Source organism: Perognathus longimembris, chromosome 4 (assembly GCF_023159225.1).
Source record: "Perognathus longimembris pacificus isolate PPM17 chromosome 4, ASM2315922v1, whole genome shotgun sequence".
NCBI lineage: Eukaryota > Metazoa > Chordata > Mammalia > Rodentia > Heteromyidae > Perognathus > Perognathus longimembris.
The window spans coordinates 52122062-52131253 of record NC_063164.1 but is presented as its reverse complement, the minus strand read 5'-3'; the positions used below and the strand labels follow the sequence as shown (position 1 = coordinate 52131253).

Here is a 9192-nt window from a genome sequence, read left to right as displayed (position 1 = left end):
TATTGTGTAATTAAAGGCCCACCGTAGGGACTCCAGTATTACAAAGTACAATTTGCAAGCCAGTGTATTTCCTTTCTGGAGTAAGATAGTAAATCTGTAAACTTACAAGAATTTTCTTGAGTGTGACAGTTGTCTCAAGAGAACTTACAATTTGTACATTTAAGAATAGCTTGAGGGGCTGGGGATATAGCCTAGTGGCAAGAGTGCCTGCCTCGGATACATGAGGCCCTAGGTTCGATTCCCCAGCACCACATATACAGAAAACGGCCAGAAGCGGCGCTGTGGCTCAAGTGGCAGAGTGCTAGCCTTGAGCGGGAGGAAGCCAGGGACAGTGCTCAGGCCCTGAGTCCAAGGCCCAGGACTGGCCAAAAAAAAAAAAAGAATAGCTTGAAAGTAATATCATGAACTACTCCAGTTTTAGGAAAGACAAACTATCATTGCATTTTAAATATTAATATCTGATTTTTTAAATAGAAGAAACAGACAACAAAACAAAACAATATACCTTGATCTCGGGCCTGTAGATTTCCCGACAAAGTCTGCCACCTCTTTGCTATAAGTGATAATAGAAAAAAGTTAGATTGTTTAGGAAATGAATATGAAACTTTTTCCTACTGCTACAAAAATGCCAGGTTATGGTTTCTCAGAGTTATCTGACTTATAGCAGTAATTTAATTGATTGTTTATAAATTCAAGGGGAAAACAAAATGATTAAATGTAATAGTCACGTACATCGGCTTAAAATGAACAAGCTTACACAGCAGGAAACATAAATTCTCTTCTCTCACTATTAGAAACAAAAGATTTGCATGAGTCTTGGAGTAGTATTGCCCTTTGGTTTTGTAGTTTAACATGATACATAGTTCACTCATAAGAAAGGAGTGAAAATTACAGTTTGGAGCTATTTTGAGTTCACTTCAATGGTTTCTGGAATTTTCCTTGGACCCATACTCGGTGCATTTTCACTTGTTTTTTTCTATTGACTTGTAAGCGACGATCAACCAGGTTTTGTTTTTCATCTAACCCAGCCTTGTGGAACATATGGTGGACTTCTCCTTTGAAACAAAAATAGAAATCAAAGACAAGTCATGACTAGATAGAAGGGAGGTAATGTGCAACTGAACACAAATTGAATGATTGACATCTAAATTTCATTTACACCAAGAAGTGCTGTCTTATATAAACAAAGAAGTTAAGGAACCCTATAAAAGCAAGATTTCTTTTTACTTCATAAAAATATACTAAGTAGACTGTAATCCTAGCTACTGAGGAGGCTGAGATGTGAGGATCACGGTTTGAAGCCACCCCAGGCAGAAAAGTCCATGAAACTTTTATCTCCAATTAACTAGCAGAAAGCCAGAAGTGGTCGTGGCCAGAGACTCACACCTGTAGTCCTAGCTACTCAGAAGACTGAGTTCTGAGGATTGTAACTCAAAGCCAGTCGGGGCAGAAAAGTCTGTGAGACTCTTGTCTCCAATAAACCACTCAGAGGAAAAGCAAAAGTGGCACTGTGGCTCAATTGGTAGAGTGCTAGCTTTGTGCTAGCTTTGAGCTGAAGAGCCCATGGACAGTACCCAGGCCCAGAGTTCAAGCCCCACGACAAAAAAAAAAAAAATAAGCCAGAAGTGGAGCTATAGCTCATGGGTAGGGCACTGGCTTTCAGCAAAAATATGTAAGGATGGTGCCCACCTGCACACGTGTGTGCATACATGTGCATGTGTGTGCACACACACATAATATGTAGTCATATAAACAGGCTAATACAGTAGGCAACAGCTAGTATGTGAAACTATTAGTTGCAGCTTTTGATAGGTTGAGAGGTAAATTCTTTTTGAGCATTCATTGGTTTACAGTGATTCAAAAATGGCATATTTTAAGAGTACTTGCATTAAGTTTGGTGAAATCCTTGAATACAAGTTTCATTTGGTGATGTCAAAAATATTTTTTAAGGGGCTGGGGATATGGCCTAGTGGCTAGAGTGCCTGCCTCGTGTTCATGAGGCCCTGGGTTCAATTCCCCAGCACCACATATACAGAAAATGGCCAGAAGTGGCGCTGTGGCTCAAGTGGCAGAGTGCTAGCCTTGAGCAAAAAGAAGCCAGGGACAGTGCTCAGGCCCTAAGTCCAAGCCCCAGGACTGGCCAATATATATATATATATATATATATATATATATATATATTTTTTTTTTAATAAGAAATTGACCAGAGATAAGTAATGGTAAAAAAAAAAAACAACAACTCAGGACCTTGTGCTTACAAGACAAGTAATCTTCTACTTGAGCCATATCTCTAGTCCTTAGACAAATGCCTTTTATTACTTAAAAGAAAAATCTCTCCTTTAACTGTGACATATTCGGTTGTTTTCATATCCAGGCTTACACTCTTTCCAGTTATATTCACCACCTCCACTTCAGTGCAAGGGTGAAACAAGTCACTTCCGACAGCAGCTTTAATGGAAAAAGATGAAAAGGAAAAAAAGGCCATTTTCAAGCTTTTATGTAGAACAGTTATAAGCACCAAAGTAAGAAGACATCTGATGTTACATCAATGACTGAAGCCTCCTTTTTATAGCTTTGAATATTTCTGCAAATAATAACCAAAAGGAATTTTCATGGCTAATTATTTACACATATATTTTGGCATACCTTTTGTAAAGAAATACGCTCTGGTACCATCTCCTCGAACATAAAAATTTTCAGATAAACAGTGCCCTAAAATATAATAGTAAGACTTTGGTATTTCTTAAAAAAAAATAAAAACCAAAACAATTTGACATGAAATATAAACAAAGCATTCTTCAAGACAGATGAAAATAACCTCAACACAATGAAGTATTACCCTTTTTAAAACGAAGTTGAGTCTTATCATATCTTCCATAGTCCCGAAATAACAGCATTCCCCCAGGCTTCAGTAACTTAGAGAGTCGGCTGACAACTCCTTGCATCCTTTGAAAGCAAAGTAAAATATTCTGTGGAGATCTTTCATATGCCAGATTTAACTTTCTTAAAAACAATATAGGAAGCTGGGAATATGGCCTAGTGGCAAGAGCGCTTGCCTTGTATACATGAAGCCCTGGGTTCAATTCCTCAGCACCACATATATAGAAAAGGCCAGAAGAGGCGCTGTGGCTCAAGTGGCAGAGTGCTAGCCTTGAGCAAAAAGAAGCCAGGGACAGTGCTCAGGCCCTGCTTGAGTCCAAGCGCCAGGACTGGCAAAAAATTTTTTTTAAAAAGGTGAAAAACAATATAGGAAAAGCTCAACAGGGCAGAAATATAAACTACAAATGTAAGGACAACAAAACCAAAAATATTTTGTCGAAAAGTTTAAAAAAGGGCTGGGGATATAGCCTAGTGGCAAGAGTGCCTGCCTCGGATACACGAGGCCCTAGGTTCGATTCCCCAGCACCACATATACAGAAAACGGCCAGAAGCGGCACTGTGGCTCAAGTGGCAGAGTGCTAGCCTTGAGCGGGAAGAAGCCAGGGACAGTGCTCAGGCCCTGAGTCCAAGGCCCAGGACTGGCCAAAAAAAAAAAAAAAGTTTAAAAAAAAGAAGAGTGATTTGCTAAATGATCAGATTGAAAAGGCCAAGTGTTAAAAAAAAAATTGCCAATGATGTATGATGCCAAGTTGTACTCTGAAACCATAGATATTCCTGATATTTACAGCAAAGTAAGGTGGCTGGGAAGCCAAAAGGTGAAGGTATTTCATCTTCCCTGTAAAACCACACACACACACACACACACACACACACACACACACACACACACACACACTATATATATATCCCCTTCCCCCCAGGGCTACTCCAAATTGTATATATTTAAACAGGAATCTTTCCTCCAAGTTATTTAGTTTTATTTAGTTCAAAGGTATAGTCACTCACTTACCTCATGAATTATTTTCACTTATTCCACTATTTTCTCTTTGCTCCCCTTTAGCACTTTCATTAATACAAACTCCTATCTCCTGAAGCCTGAAAACAGAATCACTTCCTAATATGCCTTATTATCCTTCCGGAATATCACCAATAAGTTATTCTATATAAAATCATGGCTTTGCCAAACCACCTCCTTGCACAAAAATTTCCATGATTTTAATACATTAAGAAAAAAAATATTTCTTAGGACAGCTCTTAAGATCTATTACTGATCCCAACAAATCATAACTTCTTTTCTACTACTTCCAAACCTAAACATCTCTTCCAGTTTAACACACTGACATGCTTGGTTCTGAAGCTTATGCCTTTGCTAACATGGTTTCCTGTCCTCCTTATTCTCCTTCTTACTCTTTGTCTATTTAAATCTTATTTATACCCTGATTCCCAACTCACTGCTTTCTTCCCTTCATTACTTCTGTTTATGTGACATGTAGTCAAATATAACCACTTACAACTGCTGTTAATTTAGTGTCTCTGGTCATGGCCCTTGTGATTGTAAGCTGGGATAGCAAAGATTCATATCAATACTGAGTGACAGGAGTTAGCAGCATGGTCTATTGAGAAGAACCCATGAAGCCCACTAGGAATGACAAATTGACTGCCAATGCAATTATCCTACAGTTTAGCTGTGTGATAAGTCCTTGCCATATGTGCTTTATCTAAGTGACTTAAAGCTACTGAAGTTTTCTTATTTTGAGCATGAGGACTTTAGATCAGATAATCTGCAAATTCCTTCCAATTAAAACACTGTTCAGTGGAATTGTGGGGTGAAAGATTATACCATTTTATGAACAAAGCAGTGAAAAATGAAAGCTACTTTAAAACAAGAGAGAATATGAGAGAAAGGATATTCTTAAGAAAGGATCACAAGGGCTCAATAATAGCTATGTGCATATGATTGTATAAAATGATGCTTACTAAAATGAACTACAAGAAATGAAAACAAGAGGTTCTTTATTGTACTGATTGAGGTTCTTTCTTTTTTCTTTGGTATATTCCCTTTTGTCATTGTTTTTGATTTCTGTACTTTTGTCTTGCATGTAAGTGTATCTGATTTAGGGAGGTGAGGGGAAGCACAAAGGGACAAAGGGTGAAGTAATTCAGCAGTGATACTCACTAGACACTATGTTGGAAATGAACTATACAACTTGGCGGTTGGGGGACTAGGAGGGGAAAACTGAAAAAATGAGGGAGGAAGTGACACTGCTCAAAAAGAAATGTACTCATTACTTGACTTATGTAACTGTAACTTCTCTGTATATCACCTTTACAACAATTTTTTAAGAGATAGTATGATTAGGTGAAACTTTGGAACGTATCGATGGGTATATATCGATTGGTGGCTCATGCCTATAATCCTAGCTACTCAGGAGTCTGAGACCTAAGGACCTCAGTCCAAAGCCAGCCTGGGCAGGAAAGTCTGTGATCCTTTTTTTTTTTTTTTAGTTTTTCAAAGTCTCCTGACTCCCCCCCACCCCTCCGCCCCTCTTCTTTATTGTTAAAGTGAAGTACAGAGGGGTTACAGTTTCATATGTAAGGCAAGTACATTTCTTATCCAAGTTGTTACCTCCTCCCTTCACCCTCCCCTGTCCCCCCCCCAACCATCCCCACAGTGATACTTTTATCTCCAATTAGGTTCCCAAAAGCCAGAAGTGAACCTGTGGGTCAAATGATAGAGTGCTAATCTTGTAAAAAAGAAAAGAAAAGAAGAACAGAGGAAAGGAAAGGAGAAGGGAAGGGAGGGGAGGGGAGGGGAGGGGAGGGGAAAGGAGAGGAGAGGGCTCAGGGACAGCTCCTAGACCTTGAGTTCAAGCTCCAGGACGCTCCTTAAAAAAAAAAATAAAAGCCTGTGTTCCTTAGGGTCTGGCTCACTTCACTTAGTATGATTTTTTTCAAGTCCTTCCATTTCCTTATGAATGATGCAGTATCATTCTTTGATAGAGGCATAGAATTCAATTTGTATGTGTACCACATTTTCTCAATCCACTCATTTACTGAGGGGCATCTGGGTTGGTCATATTTTAGCAAAGACAAATTGTGCTGCTATAAACATAGTTGTGTTAGTGGCTTTTGTGTGGTTTTGCTTGTAATCTTTTGGGTAAATGCCCAAAAGTGGGACTACTGTGGTGTAGGGGAGCTCTGTATTTAGCCTTCTGAGGAACCTCCACACTGCTTTCCAGAGTGGTTGAACAAGTTTGCATTCCCACCAACAATGTAGTAGGGTTCCCTTTTGGCAACATCCCCTCCAGAATTTGTTATTATTAGTTTTCTTGATAATGGCCATTCGTACTGGGGTGAGGTGGAATCTCAGTGCTGTTTTGATTTGCATTTCTTTTAGGGCCAGTTATGTAGAGCACTTCTTCATGTGTCTCTTGACCATCCTCATTTCCTCTTCAAAGAATTCTCTTTTTAGGTCTTTAGCCCATTTGTTGAGGGGGCTGTTGGTTCTTTGAAGGTTTGTTTTGGAGGATTTAGTTGAGGCCTTTGTCCGTTTTTTTACTTTTTTAAATTTTTATTGTCAAACTGATGTACAGAGAGGTTACAGTTTCATATGTTAGGCATTGGATACATTTCTTGTACTGTTTGTTACCTCCTCCCTCATTCCCCCCTCCCCTCCCCCTTTCCCTTTCCCCCCAATGAGTTGTTCAGTTGATTTACACCAAACAGTTTTGCAAGTATTGCTTTTGTAGTCATTTGTCTTTTTACCCTGTGTCTCTCAATTTTGGTATTCCCTTTCAGTTTCCTAGTTCTAATACCAGTATTCACAGTTTCCAATGTACTCAGATAAGATACAGAGATAATGCAGGTACAACCACAGGAAGGGGATACAAGAGGATCATCAATAATAGAAGCTACGGTTTCACATCGCATGTTGAAAGTAATTACAACAGTGATATAACAGTAGTTTCCATAACATGGAGTTCATTTCACTTAGCATCTTATGTGTTTCCCTCATAGGGAATAATTAGTACATCTCTAGGATAGACAGAGCAGAAGAGCACAACAGCTCAATAGCTATGCCTGTATGAACACATAAGATAATGCTAAGTGAAATGAACTCCAAGTTATGTAAATAAGGTATATCATTGCTGTAGTTAATTTCACCATACCATGTGAAACCGTATCTTTTGTTTTCTCATATTCCCTTCCTGTGATTTTACTCCTGCTATTACTGTAATTGATCTTAGTATTGCGGATACTGTATAGACGTGTGTTAGATCTAGGGAAGGGAAAGGGAATACCAAAAATGAGAGACAAAGGATAAAAAGACAAACCATTGCAATAGCGATACTTACCAAACCAATTGGTGTAAACCAAACGTACAACTCATGGTGGTGGGGGGAAAGAAACTAGGGAGGGGGGAAATCGGGGAAAATGAGGGAAGAGGTAACAAGTTGGGTAAGTAATATACTTGCTTTACATATGAAACTGTAACCCCTCTGTATTTCACCTTGACAATAAAGAAGAAAAAAATAAAAATGTAAAAAAAAAAAGCCTGGAATGTAAGTTGGGGATAAAATCAGTGGTAGAACAACCACACAAACAGGAAGGAGGGAAGGAAGCTGAAGGAAGGAGAAGAAGCGAGAGACAGAAAGAAGACAGACAGAAAGAAAGACTGAGTGAAGGAGGGGAAATCTTATCTAAGCCTTACAATACTTTCAGGATGAATGTTTTATGTATAATGCAACATCTCTAAAATGTGGGGAAAAAGTAATTATTCCAAAGTGTAACTCCTTCCTTCTAAAGGTCTTTTTCTCCTTTACTGTCTGGGATTGGGGAGAAGGGCAGGATGAAGGGAGCTTGGTTTTTTTATTCAATTCCATCTGGTTCAGACTGCAGTTCTGGAGCCAGTTCCTAGAAGTGCAGTGAAGTACTCCACTCTCAACTGACCCTGCTGTCCTTAACTATCTCTTAATGGAAGGAGAGGAAAGGGAAAAGAAATATTAAAAATAAACGTTAGTATTTGTTCACTGTCCACTCAATGACTGGACCTATAGAAAGTATCTTATACTTCCTTTTCTGTCAAGTTACAAAAAGGATAGGTAGTTTGCTTTGGTAGCCTCCTATAAAAGTAAAATGTTTAAAAAATCTTGTTTTGCCAAAATAAAATAAACCCAAAACAACAACCCATTATTTCCAATAAGCTAGAACCCCCAGACTAAGGTTCTTGGCTGAACTGCTTGACATTTATTTGTGACAAAATTTTCCAAACTGCCAAGAGGCTTCTCTTCTGGAACTTGCCTGGAGGCAAATCTACTCCTTACAATTCTAAAGGATCCTAAAGATATTGCTTTGACTTTTCAGTTACTCGCTGCTGCCCTTATTCCAGTCACTCATCTTAATATAATTACTTAATTCATAACATTTTTTAAGCCGGATCTCATTATGTTTCTCAGGTCAGCCTCTAATTACTCCATTCAAGTGATCCTCCTGCCTCATTCTCCTGAGTTGCTGGGACTTCAAGGATATACCACCATACCTAGCTCACTTACGTTACATACTTAGATCATTTCCATGCAGGAAAGAAAGCAGTACTGACATGATACATCTGAGTTTACTTTATAATAAACAGAATGAAACACTGTACTAGAAAAGCAATATTCTCATGACATCTGCTTCCCCTTTTCTTTAACATTAAATTCAAACCATGAGAAAATACATTATCTAATTTCAGTAGTCTTTTTGCAGTCTTGTTTAGAATTTATACATTTCCTGTTATGAGTGCCAAATAGGAAATCTTGTTCTTTATCCTCCTACATAATCTCTTTAACTATTCATATAAGGTAACAAAATATGCAGATGACATCTTTCTGCTAGTACTTGAACTCGGCCAACAGATTAACAGATTGGCAGAAAAGAAATAAGTGATAGAAATGAGAGGGAAAAGTAGCTCCATAGAGCTTGATATAGGTGCAAATATAACTCTCTTTTGGATTTCTTTGGAAATCTAACTTGTTCTCCTTAAGTGAACAAAGTTTTCATTTTTTCAAAGTAAAAAGACAGTGTCCTAGTGACTTTGGAATTGCAAAGAAAGAAGCACATGGTAACTCCATTTCTGTGGGAAAGGGATACATTCATCAAAGTGGTGGGTTCAGGTTTGTTCACTCTTCCTAGAGATTGTGAAAACTAAGTTTTAGGAAGTGTAAAAGAACAAGTCCTGACTTACCACACACATGCTGAAACACATAGAAGGCAGCAAGATTTTAAAGAAGGTCATCATTTCCATTGCTTGTAATACCTTGTTGACTTGCT

General features: G+C 38.4%; 1 protein-coding gene across 1 annotated transcript in view; it reads right to left on the bottom strand.

The window, feature by feature from the left end:
• Positions 1-770: 770 nt before the first annotated feature.
• Mettl8 (methyltransferase 8, methylcytidine) overlaps positions 771-9192 on the bottom strand; it is an 88073-nt gene continuing 79651 nt past the window's right edge. Inside the window, exons 8-10 of the mRNA XM_048345255.1 lie at positions 2840-2946; positions 2647-2712; positions 771-1055 (exon numbers count right to left, since the gene is read on the bottom strand). Of these exons, the coding sequence (XP_048201212.1) occupies positions 913-1055; positions 2647-2712; positions 2840-2946 (316 nt within the window). The 3' untranslated portion in view covers positions 771-912. The remainder of the gene's footprint in view (positions 1056-2646; positions 2713-2839; positions 2947-9192) is intronic.